General features: G+C 38.0%; 1 protein-coding gene across 1 annotated transcript in view; it reads right to left on the bottom strand.

Moving 5' to 3' along the window:
* The window catches only part of LOC102179276 (probable bifunctional methylenetetrahydrofolate dehydrogenase/cyclohydrolase 2), a 125,029-nt gene that overhangs the window by 19,966 nt on the left and 84,502 nt on the right, over window positions 1-20,561 (bottom strand). The window contains exon 6 of the mRNA XM_018049583.1: window positions 7,347-7,472. Coding sequence (XP_017905072.1) covers window positions 7,347-7,472 — 126 coding nt within the window. The remainder of the gene's footprint in view (window positions 1-7,346; window positions 7,473-20,561) is intronic.

Below are 20,561 nucleotides of genomic sequence, written 5' to 3'. Positions count from 1 at the left end.
ATTTGCCAGGCAAGAGTACTGGAGTGGGGTGCCATTGCCTTCTCCTAATATATTATATTATATATTTATTATCTGTCTTCTCCAACCAGAAGGTAAGCTCTTTGTCGGGAAGGACTTTGCCTCTGTCAGTCACTGTTGCATCCCAAATGCTCATAGCAATGCCTGACACTTGGCATCCCCACCCCCCTGCATCCCACCCTCAGCCCTTCTGTGGCCTCCAGGGATTCCAGAGAGAGCCCTGAGCACCTCTCCCCTTCCTACCATCTTCCTCGGCATTTTTTAGAAAGGGCTGTAGTGAGAAGCCAGAGAAGCAGCTGGGCCTCTACTGTGCAGAGAATTATGGGCCAGAGAGAAATCACTGACAGGGGCAGGACTTGGCTGGCGTATCCCCTCCATGGCTGGAGGTGTCCTGTTCCTGGGGTAGGTTAAGAAAAGAGTGAGTTATAGACCTAGGAATGGACAGACAGACTGATCCAGCACCTGACCTTCTCTTTCCTCTTACTGCCCCAGGGTGGCTGGGTTAGATGCCCCCTTTTCCCCTCTCTATCTAGGACCACCCCACTCCTCACCTACAAATCTCTCAAGTTCAAGCATAGACTCCATCATGAACACTGTTTTCCCTGGTACCTTATGGAGCTGGCGCTGGCCCTGTCTCCCTCTGTGACCTACAGGGCAAGGTAACTCAGCTCCAGAAGGTCACTTGGCCCCATTGCTCTCCCAGACTCTCCATTCATCTATTGAGGGATGCTTCGCTTATTTTCATATCTTGGCTCTTATGAGTAAAACTACACTAAACAAGACCTATCTTTTCTGTATCCTATTTTCATTTCCTTTGGATAAGAGAAGTGGGATTGCTGGATCATACATCAGTAGTGTTGATTTAATGTAGTTGATACTATACATAACAATGAAATCTGAAAATGAAATAATGAAAACTATCCTGTTCACTATAGCTTCATAAAACAATAAAATACTTAGGAATAAACTTAACCAAGGAAATGAAAGATCTATACAATGAAAACTGCAAGACTTTGATGAAAGAAATTAAAGAAGACACAAATAATAAATGGAAAGATAGTCTATGTTCATGAATTAGAAGAAATAATATTTTTTAAATGTCTATAAGCTTCCCTTGTGGCTCAGCTGGTAAAGAATCCACCTGCAATGTGGGAGACCTGGGGTCGATCCCTGTGTTGGGAAGATCTCCTGGAGAAGGGAAAGGCTACCCACTCCAGTATTCTGGCCTACAGAATTCCATGGACTGTATAGTCCATGGGGTCACAAAGAGTCAGACTTGACTGAGCGACTTTCACTTCACTTCACACGCTACCCAAAGCCGTCAATATATTTGATTCAATCTCTATCAAAATTCCAATGGCATTTTTCACAGAAACAGAAAAAAAATCTTAAAATTTGTATGGAAACACAAAGACCCTAAATAGCTAAAGCAGTCCTGAGAACAAAGGTGAAGGACCCATTTCAAACAATATTTTGTGCTTGTGCTGTTGTGTCCAGCTCTCTGCAACCCCATGGACTATAGCCCACCAGGCTTCTCTGTCTGTGGAATTTTCCAGGCAAGAATATTGGAGTGGGTTGCCATTTCCTCCTTCAGGGAATATTCCTGACCCAAGGATTGAACCTCTGTCTCTTTCGTCCCCTATATTAGCAGGCAGATTCTTCACCACTGAGTCACCTGGGAAGCAAACAATATATAAAGATACAATAATGAAAGCAGTAAAACAGACACACAGACCAATGAAAGAGAACTGAGAACTCAGAAATAAATCCCCTACATAGGGTCAGCTAACATTTGACAAGGGAGTCAAGAACACTTCATCGGAAAAGGAAAATCTCTTCAGAAAATGATACGGGGGAAACTGGATAAACACATGAAGAAAAATGAAATTGGGGCTCTAGCTCATAGCATTCACAAAAATTAACTTAAAATGGATTAAACTCTATTTAATACCTCATACCATAGAACTCCTAGAAGAAAACATACGGAAGAAACTCTTAACATTGGTCTTAGCAGTAGATTTTTAGCTATGACACCAAAGGACAAGCAACAAAAGTAAAAATCAAGTGGGAAGCATCAAACTAAAAAGCACCAGCACAGAAAAATTAACAACAGAGTGAAATGGCAACCTACAATTGCAAACCACATACTGGATAAGAATTTAATAACCAAAATATATGAAGAACTCACACGACTCAATAGCAAAGAAATAAAAATAAAAAACAACTCAATTAGAAAATGGGCCAAGGAACTGAATGGACATGTTTTCCAAAGAAAATATACAAGTGACCAACAGGTACATAAAATGTTGCTCAATCATCAGAGAAATGTAAATCAAAACCACAATGAGATATCACCTCACATTTGTCAGAATGGCTACTGTCAAAAAGACAAGAATTAACAAGTGGTAGAGAAGATCTGGAGAAAAAGGGAACACTTGTGCACTGTAGATGCAAATGTAAATTGGTACAAACACTGCTGAAAACCGGATGGAGTTCCTCAAAAAATTAAAAATAGATCCAGCAATCCCAGTCCTGGGTATATATCCACAGGCAGGTTCTAACAGCAGGTAACTCATCTTTCGTGGCTGGGCATACACACAAAAATCTTAGTCCTTGAACCAGGGGAAACATGTAGGCTTCTCTTTCTCAATAGTCAAAATAAGTGGTAAGAAAGCCTTAGGTGAACAGTGCAAAGAAATAGAAGAAAACAATACAATGGGAAAAACGAGATCTCTTCAAGAAAGTTGGAGATACCAAGGAACACTTCATGCAAAGATGGGCACAATGAAGGACAGAAACAGCAAAGATCTAACAGAAGCAGAAGAGATTAAGAAGAGGTGGCAAGAATACACAGAAGAATTACCCAAAAAAGGTCTTAATGACCTGGATAACCATGACAGTGTGGTCACTCACCTAGAGCCAGACATCCTGGAGTGTGAAGTCAAGTGGGCCTTAGGAAGAATTGCTAAGAACAAAGCTAGTGGAGGAGATGGAATTCCAGCGGAGCTATTTCAAATCCTAAAAGATGATGCTGTGAAAGTGCTGCACTCAATATGCCAGCAAATTTGGAAAACACAGCAGTGGCCACAGGTTTCATTCCAATCCCAAAGAAGGGCAATACCAAAGAATGTTCAAACTGCCATACAATTGCACTCACTTCACATGCTCAAAATCCTTCAAGCTATGCTTCAGCAGTACATGAACTGAGAAATTCTAGATGTACGAGCTGGATTTTAAAAAGGCAGAGGAACCAGAGGTCATATTGCCAACATCTATCAGATCACAGAAAAAACAAAATTCCAGAAAAACATCTACTTCTGCTTCAGTGACCATGCTAAAACACTTGACTGTGTGGATCACAACAAACTGGAAAATTCTTCAAGAGATGGAATACCAGACCATCTTACCTATCTCCTAAGAAGCCTATTTGCAGGATAAGAAGCAACAGTTAAAACTGGACAAGGAACAAGTTTTATTAAAGGCAAAATGAGGACTGTAGCCCAAAAGCTATTTCAGATAGCTCTGAGAAACTGCTCCACAGAGTCTGAGGAAAGGTCAGTGATTTTGGTGAAGGGACAGTACATGTAATCAGGCTTGTTGAAAGTTGATGCTAGTCTCCTGAAAATTACTGCTAGTCACGAGGAGCAGATGTCACCATGAAGGGTTTTAGTGCTTTTCTAGCCACGAGGAGATGCAAGAATTGGGCTCATAAAATCTTCTGAAAATCTCTATCTGAAGACCTGTTCTGCCAGTTGTTCCCAGATCACACAGTGCCTCATTTCTATCTCCACCCTGAACTCCTTTCAGGGAATGTTGAAGGTCAGCAGCTGCAGCAGCTCATGATTTAATCCTTGTGGAGGCAGATGGCTAGTCCCAGTGTGTAGCTGGCATAACAATATCTACCTTATAGGGTTATCATAATAACTGAATCAAAATTAAACAATACATGCTTATAGGGTTATTCATATGTAAAAGGCTGAGAACAATACCTAGTACCCTATAAGCACTTCACAAACACTGGCTATGAGAACACAGAAATAAGAGCAGGAAATCCTAGCGGATGAAGGAAGATGCAGTTTAGAGGAAAATATATCTAAACGCAAAGAAAAATCTGACCTCAAAGACAAAATGAAATATTTAGGGTGTTTTTATGTTCTCTTTTGTCAAGAACTATAGTAAGTGTGATGCAACCTTCATGTTGTATTTGATATAAAATATCAGTCTTCTTAGAGAGAAGTCTGATTTAAAAATGAGGTCAAAACATCTAATAATGAAGCAGAATACATATAGGCATGTGTATTTTCTTAGAAAGAAAATAGACTAAACGGCACCTGGTTCTATAAATCACTAAATTTGTAAAATATTCTGCAATTATTTACATATTTCCAGTAATACCTAAAGGGGGTCGTGGATGAAATTATTCTTTAAAAATCATTCCCACTGAAGTAATCTACTTGAAGTAGGTCATCCTGTCTCCTTTATAAGTGAGCCAAGATTCTGCAAGGACCATTTACTTCAGCTCTGCATTTTACCTGTATCTGGTTTATCTGTCTTGGCTATAGTTATAATGAAACTTTCATCGATACTCACAAATCAGCCACAATTTCCCTGTGGCAATTTACAGCTGACTGCTACCTATAAGTTTTGCAGTAGAACCCACGTGAAAGTCCCTCCCTCTCAGCTTCGGGATCATCCCTCACCTCAGGTTAAGTCCTGATGAACAATCTGAAGAGCAGCATGTCAAAACCTATCACTTGCGTGCTCCTCTGGGTGACTGAGTCATGGCCTCACCGGTAAGGCCTTCTTTACCAAGTCCACGTCTTAGGGCTCTGGCTCCATGAACCAGCAGGGCGACAAGAGTAATTTTATAAATCATATAGGCATGTTTTATGATAGGATCAGAAAAACCTGACTTTCTGAAAGTTTCTGTGTTTTTACACAGTCACGTGGCAACACTCAGCTGAATGTCCAAGATACACGAAGTGTTAGAGCTGGAAGGAACAATTGCCATCATTGCTGTCAACCGATAACAACATTGCTGGACAGAGAGGTTGCTAAGTTTATGGGTTGCAATAATAGGTCTCAGAGCACCTCTGCAGCCTCTCAGCCCAGTGCTCTTCCTTATATTAGTCTCTCACGGTCATGTCCTTTTTTGTTTCATTATATAGTTAGATACACATAACTGTAATTTAATAGATACTACCAAGGGATTGTATATCACCATGTGACAGCATATGCACCCACCCCACAATGCTCATTTTAAAAAAATGTTTTCATAAAATCTGAATTGAATGAAATATCATATAGGAGAAGGGTCTTATAAAACACTGCCAAATGCCAGCTAGGTCAGCTTGCCCCACAAGTACAGTCAAGGTTGTGAGCTGTGTTTAATATCCTGCTTTCTTGCATTGAGCTGGTTGTCATGTGCTGTCGATGCCATCTGGATGCATAATAAGTGTGTGGTGATTTTGCAATAAACACGCAGTAACTATAATGTAACCCAGAAGCAGAATGACTGCAAAATAATAATAATAATAATAATAATAAGGTCAACTTTTAAAATGAAATCTATCCTTACTTGAAATTTCAAGTTGAGAAATTCAAATATGTTATAGATATCTGACATTAGTGATTGAACATGAAAAATTAAATAAAGAAAAGGGGTCATTTCCTAAAGAGGTCAGTTTGGACACACACATACACACAGACATACATGCTCAGTTGGGGAGCCACCTTGCTAGGTTGGCAGGGCTCCATGAATGACAGCCTGTGGGGGCAGCCGATGATAAGGTCCATCTGTACTCTGCTCTCTTCATCATTCTGTCTCCAGAGCTTTTGCCTTCAGATTTCCCTTTTCTTTTTAGCACCAGGTTTAGCTTCCCTACTTGGACCTGGTCCCTGATGCACCCTGAAATCTCACATTCAAGGGCCAATACCTTACTCAGAAGGACGCTTCTGAGTCTGCATAGTCATTTGTATTACATACCACTATAGGATTTGGGCAAATCATCAGCTAATGACCAAATTCCAAGAGAAAATGTGAAGTTTGAATTATTTTTAAAAAGAGCATGATTTTTCCTTTCAATTTGTCTGTAAAGACACACTTTTAACTCAAGGAAGTTCTTGCATGATCCTGCTTTTTTGGACAGAATGACCAATCCAATATACAAAATGTGTCTAATATGAAAATATCTCTACTTTATTATATGCATGTATTATTAGACAGCTAAGATTCCTCGATTATATTGAAAAGCCCAATGCAGGTAAGTATTTGACAAAGATACTGGAGGTAAAATTGGATTAGGGGTCAGGCATCTAAAAATATATCTCGGGGTTAAGTTTCTTCATCTATACAACTAAGGCATTGGGTTAGAATTTCTTTTGTTCCTACACATTGGCTGCTTTGTCTCTTTCATTGGCCATAGTAATGTTACCCTAACTCCTCTTTCTCATCCTCTTTAAAACACAAGTGAGGGAAATTGACTTGAATTATCCAGGGAACTATTTAGGTCTGAAATATAGTGAGGGCTAGCAAACATATCCCAAGACGGCTTCTGGCACTGAGAATGGATGGCTGAGTATAAAGCATGGATGATGAAGGACAGAGATACACTCCCAACAGTCAAAACAAGAAAACTGCACTACAAGGAATTTAATCTTAAAACTGAATGTTAATGATGTCATTATATTTTTCTCCCAAGAAGGAAGAGGAGGAAAGGACAGATAGAAGGAAGGACAGAAGGAAAGAAAGAAGGAAAGTAGGAAGGAGGAAGTGAAGGAAAGAAATCAGGCAGAGGAAGGAAATATGTGAGTATTATTAAACTCTTTTCCATCAGAGAAAAGATTAATGTAATAATTAATAATAATGCCCAAATCTGGGCTTCCCTGATGCTCTAGTGGTTAAGAATCTGCCTGCCAATGCAGGGGACACGGTTCAAACCCCGGTCCAGGAAGATCCCACGTGCTGTGGAGCAACTAAGCCCATGTGCCACAACTACTGAGCCAGTGCTCTACAGCCTGTGAGCTGCAACTACTGAAGCCATGAGCTGCAACTACTGAAGCCTGCAAGCCTAGAATCTGTGCTCCACAAGAGAAACCACTGCAATGAGAAGCCTGTGCAACACAATGAAGAGTAGCCCCTGCTCACTGCAACTAGAGAAATGTCTGTGAAGCAACAAAGATCCAGCACAGCCAAAATAAATAATCTTAAAAAACATTATAAAAAAGTAATGCCCCAATCAAATAGAACATCTCTCTTTCAACTATCAAAACATGCAAAGTTGAACCTCTGTTTTTCTTCACTTGTCAAAAGAGATGCAGTTTATTACCTTCAAAGTCCACATCTCCAACGAGTTTTGTCTTTCCTGTGGTTGGGTCATGGACATAGTTGATACCAACATCGATTACAGCAGCACCTTCCTTAACCATATCAGATGTGATCAACTTTGGGACACCTAGAAGCAAAACAGAGTTGTAAGACACTGGAAAATACTTAAACTTTGTCCTTGAGCATAATAAAGATTTATACATCCAGTATTTTTGTTGTCATGGAAAGATAGCACATGAGGGTATTGCTGGATGAAATCCTGCTAGGGTTTACCCTTTTACCTTAGAGACTGCTTGCTGCTGCTAAGTCGCTTAAGTCGTGTCTGACTCTGTGCGACCCCACAGACAGCAGCCCACCAGGCTCCCCTGTCCCTAGGATTCTCCAGGCAAGAACACTGGAGTGGGTTGCCATTTCCTTCTCCAATGCATGAAAGTGAAAAGTGAAAGTGAAGTCGCTGGATTGCTTAGCAGACTTCAAATGGACCCAGCTTGAGCAGTCTCCTTTTGTATTTCATGTACTGTAAATAGTATGGGAAGATTATGGAGATAAAACAGGCTTCTGTTGAGGGTGAGTGCAGTGGAGTGAAAACAACTAGGAAGATGGAGGCAGAGACAAGGAAGTGAGGGAGGGAAGGAGGATAAAAAAGACAAAACGTGAAATGGTAATATCCATTTTTCTCAGGGTTGTGGTAGACTGTAAAGTGCTGTGTGCAAAGTAGTATCTTATCATTTCCAAACATAAAAGACTATCCTGCTTTGATTTTTTCTTGGTTTCTTTGATTCATCATGTCTGTATATAACTTGGAATGGTAAGAAACCATACATTCTTTTCAGTTTCTCCATTTGAATTTGAAAGATAGCTCTACAGAAAAGTGATGTCACCATCTATTTTTTATAACTCTTTTCAAATTTTATTTCAGGTGCAACAATATCAGCTAACAATAGCTAGTGCTCCTTTTTTTTTTTTTTTTTTTTTTGCTATAAGTTAACAAATCATTCCTAAACTCAGTGTCTTAAACCAACAACTTATTATTATGTTCCACAGTTGTATGAGTTGACTGAGCACAGCTGGATGGATCTTCCTGGGGGTCTTTCATATAAATGGAGTCAATTAGTGGCTGCAGTTTGAAGCATCTCAACCTGTGACATCGCTGGTTGTCCGAGGTGGTGCATTCACAGGCCTGCAGTTGAGCTCGTCTGGGGATGCTGACTAGAGCACACATATGTGGCCTCTCTGTGCAGCTTGGACTTCTCACAGCCCTGTAGCTGGCTTCCAGGAGTGAGTATTCCAATCCAGAAGTGAGTGTTCCAAGTGGCAGGAAATAGAAGGCACCCATTGCTTGAGGATGGAACCTGGAAACTAGCACAGTGTTGCTTCTGTCATATTCTACTGGTCAGGCAGTGACAGAATCCACTTAGATTGAAAAGGAGGGGTAGAGACGCCACTTCCCAACGGGAGGAGAATCAAAGAATTTGTGTCCACCTTTATTCCATCAGCGTGCCTCTGGAGGACACTGTGTCTGGAATGTGATTTACTCATTTTCATACTACATCCCTTAACCAGAATAGGGTAATCTGGTATCATCAGAGGCTTTCTTCTATCATCTGAATATCCAGATGCGTTAACTGTCATCTTGTGACATATGATTTTTAGTGATAGTAAGAATTAAAAGGCTAAGAAGACAGAGCCAAAATAGATGCAGCTAGCTGACAAGGTTCCTCAGCCACACCAACGATACAACCAAGATGGTTATCAATGCTTGAGAGATATTCTTCTCTTGCTTTCCTATCCTGTCCCAGAGAAGTTCTCCTTTCTTATCAGTTCTAGCATAGATATTGAGTAATGCTCCAAATAAAGTAATAAAATCTTGTATATTCTTAGCAGCCAGTAGAAAAAGAAACCATAAGTGATTATGGCAGCAGGAAATAGTTTTAAAATTAAAATGACAATGAAGTAGTTATTAAAATCCAGCTACTATGATTTGGGGAAAGAGCCAGATTTCCCTTTCAATTAGGACCATTCAATACAGTATCTCAATGAATATCAATTGGCAGTAGTCAAATACACAGTTTTCCAAAGTGAGGGAAATGTGAGCTTGATTCTAATTCTCAGGAAAATTACAAAATGGAAAACAACTGAATGCATTCTTTTTTTTTTTCTGCTGATGATGTTACATATGTCCATTGCAGAAAGTGTCAAAAATATCTAAAAGGTTATGCTGAAAACAAAAATCACTATAATCTTGCCATCCAAAGATAATAAATGTATTTTATTGTATTTGTTTCTAGGATTTCAAAATGTTTCTTCATTAGATATAAAAGCCTATAAAAAGATATATAGTTTTGTTTGTATTGTGCCTCATTGTTTATCTTTGAATTAAAATTAAATTGTAAGCATTTTCCTTTTTCATCAATTATTTAAAAATTTAAAACCACATGAAATAATTTATTATATAAATTACCATAGTAAGTTATTCATTCCTGCAGTCTTTTCAATACTTTGGTATCATAAATAATGCAGTGATGATCATTCGTGTTCAGGAAACTATGATGATTTCTTATCTGCAGCAGCAAGTTTGACAGTTTTTCACTGAAGCCTTATGATGGGATTCAGTGAAACATGATGGAAAAACATGGGTTGAATAAAAGCTCTCAATGGTAGAGTCATGACTGGTTAAATAATACATTCTAAAACAGCTTATCAATGCATCTATAAGAAGGTCTCTTGAGGTCTTCCATGAAAAGTATCTTTCAGTGCCATTTTCAAATTTTGTGAGAATTCGGAAGAATGCATTGGCATCACAATAGTTATTTTATCTTTGTCTTCCTCCAGGTCCATTTTCCACCCTTCTCTGCTCTACTTTATGGCAGGGATGGGACTAATTCTTATAGAGGTCTTGTGTGTTTCCTCTCTCTCTTGGAACCCTGTCACAGCCATGAGAACAAATACAAGCCTCCCTGCTGGCAGATCCAAATCCCGTGGAAGAGAGCTGAGTCGTTTCAGGGAAGCCATCCTAGACCAGTCATCCAGCCAACCACCAGCTGAAGGCAGATGTTTGAACAAGACAAGTCACAGTCAGAATATTTGAGGTAAGATCACCATAACTGACCAGCTGAACCAGACTCATGAGAAATTTATTTTAAAGGGTGTTGTTTAAATTGACTGAGTTTGGGGGTGTTTGGTTGTTTTTTAATACAGCAAAAGCTGCATAATCCATATTAGCAAATGACACAAAATTGGACAGAACAGCTAGTAGGTAGCTACTTTGGAATAGTGGACTATCAATAGCAATAAGAATTTGAAAGAGGTTCTGTATATAATTCTGACTAGCTGGCTGTACTTGATTAAAAACTCACTCTCACTAAAAACTATTAGGTTGTTCCAAGACAAATAATGTCCAGATACAGGGATGTAATGTTTTCCACTATATTTTCAGCAGACTCTCTCTGAAAATGTTGGTTGTATTCTGGAGGCTGATCTCGAGAAGAATGATGAAAATGGATCTGGAAATCATGTCATATGGAACAAGTGCTATCAAACTAGTTGGTTCAACTGTTTACCCATCAGGTTGTGACAAGAAGAAAAAGTTTATGCCACAATGTAAAACAACTATATCAGTAAACACGCTTTTAAATTCACCTAGCTTTATTTTTTCATAGAAAGAGTTTTTCAATGAAAATAGCAATATGCTGATTTCTTTTTTTACTTTGGCAGAGCTGGGTCTTCTTGCAGTGTGCAGGCACTCTGTTGCAGCACGTGGGTTTATCGTTATCCTGTGACATATAGGATCTTAGTTCCCTGACCAGGGATTGAACTCTTGTCCTCTGTATTGGCAGGCAGATTCTTAACCACTGGACCACAAGGGAAGTCCCAGTATGCTGATTTATATTCTGCTGCAGCTCTTTATGTTGATTTGGATCTATAACTTATAGTTACCAAAGGGTAAGGAACAGCCATGGGTCAGTATTGGTCCACACACTGAATATCTCCGAAACAGAGGAATGGTTGAATAAACTCAAGTTGCCTTTCTCAGGGGGAAAAAAAAAAAAAACCCTAAAAACTAAAAATAATCAAAACCCAGTAATTGTGTCTTCAATGTGTTAAACTGTATAAGGAGTTGATTTACTTTATATATTTTCAGAAGGAAGAATGAAGGGACAAGGAAGGGAATAGATTTTAGCTCAATACAGAGAATATTTTAAGAATAATAAGCCACAAAGAGAAATACTGTCCTTATTCCCTATTAGAAATGTCCACAATAGGGTAACGATGAGATTGAATAGGGAAAGTTAATGATGCTTTCAAATTTTATGATTTAAAGATTCTCTTTCCTCTAATTAAAATAATTCTTTTTTCTTTCTTCTCTCAAGTAATTCACTTCTGAATCCTTGCAGACTTCTGACCCTGTCATTCTGCTAAACAAAAGGAAGAAATAATACAAATTGTACTTAACAGTTGAAATGATAACAAATATGCATATAGGATACCTGCTTCAGATATGTTAAATAAGTTGTCCACTGACATTGTTGTCTTGTACAGACAAATGACTGGAAGTAAAGTTGTTCATTAATTGTACCTTAAAAGACACTGAAAAGAAATTTCTTAGACATGAGGCGTTTGGTTCCCCAAATAAACAAATGCAATGTATTTAAATTAAATTATTATCATTTGATAAAGTGGCATATTAAAAACTATTTAAACATTTGGAAAAGACTTTCAGTCTAGTTCAGTTCAGTCACTCAGTTGCGTCTGACTCTTTGCAACCCCATGGACTGATTTTAGATATTAGTCCAAAAAAGATTTTAGATACTAGTAGAATGTGAAGTCAGAAAAATTTTTATTTGCTTTTTTGTTAAAGTTGAAAATGAACAGTAGTTTCAAGTGAATATTTCCTATGAGCTTTTTCTTTTTGATGCGATAGTTCCATAGAAACTTATCCTTAATTCTTATATAATTTCAAGACTCAAGCATTATATGAGAACCAAAACCATCCACATCCACATAACTTACTCTATATATTAACATAACTTTATTATTTCATTATCTTTATCAATGCAACTTTATTACTCTAGGAAACTCTTGCTCAGAAAGATAAAAATTTTAAGCAATTTTATTGTCTCAGGAACACATCAAAAGACTTATTTTAATTAACATCAAACTGTTTGACATCTCAACAGATAGTATCAAAATTTTTGAGACTCGAAAATCCTTGCTTTAAATCCTCTCCTTGTTGTGTCTTCAAACCTAAACTTTTATATTATGATCTTTACCTAATCCTACTGAAAATCTCTTATTAAGAGACTTGCCTTAAAACAAACTTCAAGAACAACCCCATGGACTGTAGCCCACCAGGCTCCTCTAACCATGGGATTCTTGAGGCAAGCATTCTGGAATGGGTTGCCATTTCCATCTCCAGGGGATCTTCCCCACCCAAGGATCAAACCCACATCTCCTGCATTGCAGGCAGATTCTTTACTATCTGAGCCACCAGGGAAACCCCCAAAACAAACTTCAACATATCCCAAATATTCCAACTTTGCTTCTACACCCTAAGATGTTACTAAGGTAAAGTAGCTCACTGGGGCTTGTGTGGGGTGGCGGGGTGGGGGGGGGTGGTAGTTGGCGATTTCTGATTTGTGGAATTTGGTGATTTCTGTGGTATAAGTATTCCTATCATGGCTGACGTCAAGTTACCAAGGTGACATGACTGAACATGGAATTGGGAAGAGATGTTCAGAATCCTTCTCAGGCTAATAAGAGTTAGCTCCAGCACACCACTGCCTCTAAGGGACTGTCAAGATAGTGTTCTCCCATGTTTCTCTAACCTAACTCAGATTTGTCTTATTGATGGATTGTTTGGATGACATCCGGGGGAAACCAGTGTTCAAGAGTACTGGGGATCTGTGAAAATCTGATCAAGAACTTCTCTTGGCCATGGTCCAGGACCTCAGGTTGGAACCATGGTTGCCTCTTTGGCCCTTTGAGCCTCTTCCTGGTACAGGGAGCTGTCGGCCTCTGTGACTGGGATGATGAGGTAAGTCTTGCATTGAGTCCCAACTCTGATTTCTTTTCTTTAAAAATCCCCAAATGCTGAGTTTATTTTGTCTTCTTTAAATAAGAAACTCATTTTAGGAATCCTTTGATTATATGTTCAGTTAAATTACTTTTATCCTTGGTGGAAGTCAGTGCTATTACTTACAACACCATTTGTCTCTATCGCTGTCATCTTTTGTTGTATATCTATAAAGGAAGAGTTCACAGGGAGGCGATGTGGGTAAGGTAGATAAACCCATTATTCAAACTGACCCTGAAGACTGAAAATTTGGAAAGTGTCTTTTGAATTTTGGAAAATCCTATGGATAAGTTTTGCCTCAGCTCACTTGTTCCCTTGGCGAAGATGATAAAAAATCTGCCTGCAGTGCAGGAGACCTGGGTTCGATCCCTAGGTCAGGAATATCCTCTCAAGAAGGGAATGGCTACCTACTCCAGTGTTCTTGTCTGGAGAATTTCATAGACAGAGGAGCCTGGCAGGCTTACAGCCCATTGGACCACAAAGGGTTGGATACAACTGAAGTGATTTAGCATTAGCACGGCATCCCAAATATCCAATGTTCTGCATTTTTTTTTTTTTTATGTTTCAGAGGGAGTATCTGAGGCATTTAGATTCTAAAACTGTCCCCTTAAAATATGTCTTCACCGAAGCAAACAAAAAGTGAAAAACCAAAAATGATCTCTTTTAGAGTCTTCCAAGTCTTGGTACAAATCAAATAGCTCTTATCTTATTATTTATCTTCCCCCAGCTTAACTTTATCCACTTCCTCTGACTTGTTCCTTTTACCTCCTAACTGGCTAGAAAAATCTCCAAAGTGCAATTACTTCATACAATTAACCACCCCTCCCCTCACCATCAGAAACAGGGAAAATTGCGTTGTTTTAAGGCCTAGTCTCATACTGAGCCAACAAGCCAAGTGATAAAATTTGCAGAGGAACTAGAAATAGTTTTAGGAGTCAATAATTCAGTACCCTCAAGTGTATATCAAGTAGTACATATGTGTTCTGTTATTAAAGAGTTGGATGGAAAGATAGGATTCAAAGAACCCAATTTGTATAAGAAATCAGAAGAATTTAGAAAAGTTGTGTATATTAGACAAGGTCTTTTGGAAACTATCCCCTCCTATGAGCTTAGATTGAATGCTGATTCTGTCTTACAAAGAAAGGAACCATCCACTGGAGAATTCAGAGACAAGTTCTTTAATACCTTTAGACAGTTCTCATAAGTAACTCCTGCTGCAGATGTAATGAGCTCTCTGCTAACTTTCTGCCAATACCTTTAAGCCTGAAATAGAAAGTTTAATACACTAGAAACATTTAGAATTTAAAATCTATAATTTAAAACATCCTAGAAAAACTAGAATGGAATAATAGACCCATTGACAGACATCCAGAACTTTACTGAGCGTTTTTAAAAGAACATGAGAACAAAGAATAAGACTCAGATAAAACAATTAGACACTCCCTATGAGGACGAAGAGGAGGAAGAAAAGGAATCAAATGCCCAGTCTCTCATTTTATCCTTGAATATTCACAAGGAGAATTTTCTCATAATGTTAGAAGGCAACCTTTTGCTTGATCTGGGCACTACTTTATTAGTCTTAAACTTTGCTATTTAATTCAACATCTCCCTTGGAGTAAACAGACCACTCAGGTGGTGGGTGTTTAAGAATACTCAGACATTCCACATGTTCTGGCTGAGAGCAGAAGTGCAGTCTTGGCTCCTCAGTGACCCCACACTTGCTAATTTGATAGGGATAGATGTATGCTGAAAGTGGAATCATCAACAAATTAAGTGATTTCTTGATAGTCTCTTTCCTGAAAACTCTGAGGACTTCCTATTCATAATTAGGTCTCAACTAACTGGCATATTAACTTAGACTTACTGTGTCTAAATCAAGTTCAAATTGAAGATCTCAAAGAAATGCTGGAGTTTTTGTGGGTAACACTTCTATAGTATTGGCACTTCTAATACTATTGGCATTAATAGGACTCAACTTTTATCTAAACCTCTATCTAGTGAGAAAAGCACTTTTGTTGAGATGTTCTTAAGTTTTAGTGAGTTTCACCTGGGGAGCTTGTTAGACTGCCTGTGTCCTGAGTCAGCAGGCCAGATATGGCCCAGGACTCTGCATTTTAACACTTCTTCAGGCGACTCTGATACATAATATTCTCTTTAAGCACAAGCTAAAGACAGACCAAAACTAATAGAAAATGGACTGGTTCTTAAAACTCCTGTCCTTCTAGGTAAAAACACCAATGGGCTGAGGATATAGAATCATTCAGAGTTTTAGATCCATAAATAGAATATTCATTCCCCAGTTCCCTGTAGTAGCAACCTCAAATTCTGTTTTATCCTTGTGTCTCCTGAGACAATATGTTCTAGTTTAGATATGTATTTTGTTTCCTTTAGTGTCCTTTCTGTAGTGTTAATCATAATTGACTATTATGATTTCTTTTAGATCATAATAATCAATAGTTATTGGCCTTCTTCTGGAAATATCAAAAATATACATATCTGGGCTATTGTTATACCCAGGAGTTTACTAAGTCATCCTAATACTTTTACAAAATCCTCTATTGGGACCTAAACAATCTGAAATTTTCCTGTAATTATATTCTTATCATTCAAAGGAAGATTTGCAGAAGAACATATATTTTAGAAGATGTGAATCAGAAACTGAATTTTAAGTTTCTAAAAATTCAAAATACTTTTAGGCTATGTTGGCCTATCAGCAGATGTATTCCTCAAGTAAATAGGTAATAAGAAACATTATAAGTACAATAAAATAGCTGTTAGATTTTATATAAATATTTGTTATTGCAAACTCCCTACTTTATATTTAGCAATTTTCAAAACTCTTATATCAGTTCTTTGAATTCCTAATAAAACATATCAACTCTATATTCTAGGATATTCAGTAACATGAAATTTCATTGTTGCACACTAATAATATCATCAGTAAAAATTTCTAGCATGCAAAAACAATCTTGAGAAAGAACAGAGCTGGAAGAATCACCCTACCTAATTTCAGGCTATACTAGAAAGTTACAGTAATCAAAACAGCCTGGTATTGATACAAAACAGATATGTAGAGCAACGAACAGATTAGAGAGCCAAGAAATAAACCCATGCACTTATGGTCTATTAATCTATGGCAAAGGAAGCAAGAATATATAATGGAGAAAAGACAGTCTCTTCAATAAATGGTGCTGGTAAAACTGGACAGCTTGGAAAAGGTCAGTTTTCATTCCAATCCCCAAGAAAGGCAATGACAAAGAATGCTCAAACTACCACACAATTGCACTCATCTCACACGCTAGTAAATTCATGCTCAAAATTCTCCAAGCCAAGCTTCAGCAATATATGAACCATTAACTTTCAGATGTTCAAGATGGTTTTAGAAAAGGCAGAGGAACCAGAGATCAAATTGCCAACATCCGCTGGATCATCGAAAAAGCAAGAGAGTTACAGAAAAACATCTATTTCTGCTTTATTGACTATGCTAAAGCCTTTGACTGTGTGGCTCAAAATAAACTGTGGAAAATTCTGAAAGAGATGGGAATACCAGACCACCTGACCTGCCTCTTGAGAAACCTATATGTAAGTCAGGAAGCAACAGTTAGAACTGGACATGGAACAACAGACTGGTTCCAAATAGGAAAAGGGGTATGTCAAGGCTGTATATTGTCACTCTGCTTATTTAACTTCTATGCAGAGTACATCATGAGAAATGCTGGACTGGAAGAAGCACAAGCTGGAATCAAGATTGCCGGGAGAAATATCAATAATCTCAGATATGCAGAAGACACCACCCTTAATGGCAGAAAGTGAAGAGGAACTAAAAAGCCTCTTGATGAGAGTGAAAGAGGAGAATGAAAAAGTTGGCTTAAAGCTCAACATTCAGAAAACTAAGATCATGGCATCTGGTTCCATCACTTCATGGGAAATAGATGGGAAAACAATGGAAACAGTGTCAGACTTTATTTTTCTGGGCTCCAAAATCACTGCAGATGGTGATTGCAGCCATGAAATTAAAAGACACTTACTCCTTGGAAGAAAAGTTATGACCAACCTAGATAGTATATTCAAAAGCAGAGACATAACAAAGGTCCGTCTATTCAAGGCTATGGTTTTTCCTGTGGTCACGTATGGATGTGAGAGTTGGAATGTGAAGAAAGCTGAGCGCCGAAGAATTGATGGTTTTGAACTGTGGTGTTGGAGAAGACTCTTGAGAGTCCCTTGGCCTGCAAGGAGATCCAACCAGTCCATTCTGAAGGAGGTCAGCCCCAGGTGTTCTTTGGAAAGAATGATGCTAAAGCTGAAACTCCAGTACTTTGGCCACGTCATGCGAAGAGTTGACTCACTGGAAAAGACTCTGATGCTGGAGGGATTGGGGGCAGGAGAAGGGGACGACAGAGGATGAGATGGTTGGATGGCATCACCAACTCGATGGATGTGAGTTTGAATGAACTCCGGGAGATGGTGATGGACAGGGAGGCCTGGTGTGCTGCGATTCATGGGGTCGCAAAGAGTCAGACACAACTGAGCGACTGAACTGAACTAAACTGAACACATAAGAGAATGAAGTCAGAACATTCTCTAACACCATGTATAACAATAAACTCAAAATGAATGGAAGACTTCAGTAAAAACAACAACAACAACAACTTATTAAAGACATAAATTTAAGACCAAAACCCATAAAACTCCTAAAGGAAAACGTAGGCAGAACACTCTGACATAAATTGTAGTAATATTTTTTGGATCTGTCTTCTAAAGCAAAGCAAATAAAAGCAAAAATAAACAAAAGGGGCCTAATTAAACCCAAAATATTTTGCACAGTAAAGGAAACCATTGACAAAAAAAACACCAGCCTACCCAATGGAAGAAAATATTTGCAAATGATATGACGGATAAGGAGTTAATATTGAACATACATTAAAGAGCCCATATTAATACATATCAATACAGCTTAACATAAAAAAAAAAAAACAATTAAAAGGTGGGCAGAAAACCTGAATATACATTTTTCCAAAGGGACATGAAGATAGTAGCCAATAGGCACATGAAAAGATGCTTAACATCACTAAACCTTAACAGAATGCAAATCGAAACTACAGTGAGATATCACTTCACACCTGTCAGAATGGCTATCATAAAATGAACACAGATAACAAATTGTTGGCAAGGATGTGTAGAAAAGGGAATTTTGTACATTGTTTGTGGGAATGTAACTGATGTAGCCACTGGGGAAACAGAATGGAAGTTTTTCAAAAAATTAAAAATAGAACCAGCAATTACACTCCTAGGTATATGTCTGAAAAAAACTTATTTGAAAGGATAACACACTCCAATGTTTATACCAAAATTATTTACAATTGTCCAGATATGGAAGCAACATAAGTGTCTATCAACAGGTGAATGGATAAAGAAGATGTGATATACACACATACTCTCTCTCACTCACACACACACACACACACACACACAGAGGAATAATACTCAGCCATAAAAAAAGAATGAAATTTTGTCATTTGTAGTAATATGTATGGATTTGGAGGGTATTATGCTAAGTGAGATACTTCAAAAGAGTAAGACAAATACTGTATGATACTGCATTTATGTGTGAAATTTAAAAAATACAACAAACTTGTGAATACAGCAAAAAGAAAGCAGAAATAAATATAGAGAACAAACTAGTGGTTAACAGTGAGGAGAAGGAAGAGGGAGGGACAAGATAGGGGTAGGAGAGTAAGAGATACACACTGTGATGTAGAAAATAAGCTACAGGGATATATTGCACAGCACAGAGAAAATAACCAATACTTTATAATAACAATAAATGGGGTGTAACCTTTAAAAATAAATTAATTTTTAAAAAATTCTAACTTATAAATAAAATTACATACTAAAGCCTGAGATAGGTTTATGGAGGTAGGCTTATGATTTTTTTTTTTTACCACAAGCGAATTAATCCATCTATGAAGTTATTTCTGACAGAAACAAAAGGTCTTTATGAATGCAAATTTCGAAAATAATTGGGATAATTATTTTAGAGTGAACTATTCTCATCAGTGGAGAAGGCAATAGCGACCCACTCCAGTACTCTTGCCTGGAAAATCCCATGGACAGAGGAGCCTGGTGGGCTGCAGTCCATAGGGTTGCTAGGAGTCGGACACGACTGAGCGACTTCACTTTCACTTTTCACTTGCATGCATTGGAGAAGGAAATGGCAACCCACTCCAGTGTTCTTGCCTGGAGAATCCCAAGGACTAGGGAGCCTGGTGGGCTGCCATCTATGGGGTTGCACTGAGTCGAACACGACTGAAGCGATGTGGCAGCAGCAACAGCATTCTCATCAGAAAATTTAGTAAGATTTTGATTCATCTAAGATTTCTCTGTTGTTGTGGGTGAAATCTCTTTTATTGATAAGCAGACTAACCAATGGATGGTTTACACAGAATCACACTATTTCAAAGGTTATAAGTTTATTAGGCTATTTCAAATCTGTTATTTTTTGGTCCCTTATATGACAAATATGAAAAAAACAACCAATGCTGTTTTAGCAAAATATACTGGATAAATATAGCACTTAGAAAAACAACAGCATTATTTAAAGTATAAACAGGACATAATTCTACACCCTAGGAACTGTTTACTTTTATATGAAGGTAAAACCAACACTCCTTGAGTAAGTAGAGGCCATATCCTTAGAATCCCAACTAGGTATTTTCACATGATTTCACATGGTTATTTGACAATCTCAGAATTTAGTTCACAAGAATTTTTTTTTAAGTAATTTTTTCCCTATGAATCCTCCTATCACAGTCATCTTTCTTTATGAAATGGCTCAGTCAAGGCATCCTGATAAAAAGAAGCACCATATTTACACATCAATTTAATTAGTAGAGTTCAAAGGGCTGTGTGAACATTATCTAATTAAACTTTACAACAATTCAGTGAAGCAAGAGAAGGTTACCCATTATCCTCATTCACAGAAGAGAGATTTTGAGGTGCTGAGAGGCTAATTGATTTCTTGGTTTCACAATGATGAGTCAGAGGTGAGACTGGGAACAAAACCAGAATTCTTATTCAAATATAAAAGTAACATCGTGGAAATGCTTATTCAGATGCATCACTCCTTCAGCTGGAAGTTGTCCT

Source organism: Capra hircus, chromosome 6 (genome assembly GCF_001704415.2).
Source record: "Capra hircus breed San Clemente chromosome 6, ASM170441v1, whole genome shotgun sequence".
In the NCBI taxonomy this organism is placed as follows: Eukaryota; Metazoa; Chordata; class Mammalia; order Artiodactyla; family Bovidae; genus Capra; species Capra hircus.
The sequence above is the reverse complement of the archived record's forward strand: the minus strand, read 5'-3'. Positions and strand labels throughout refer to the sequence as shown.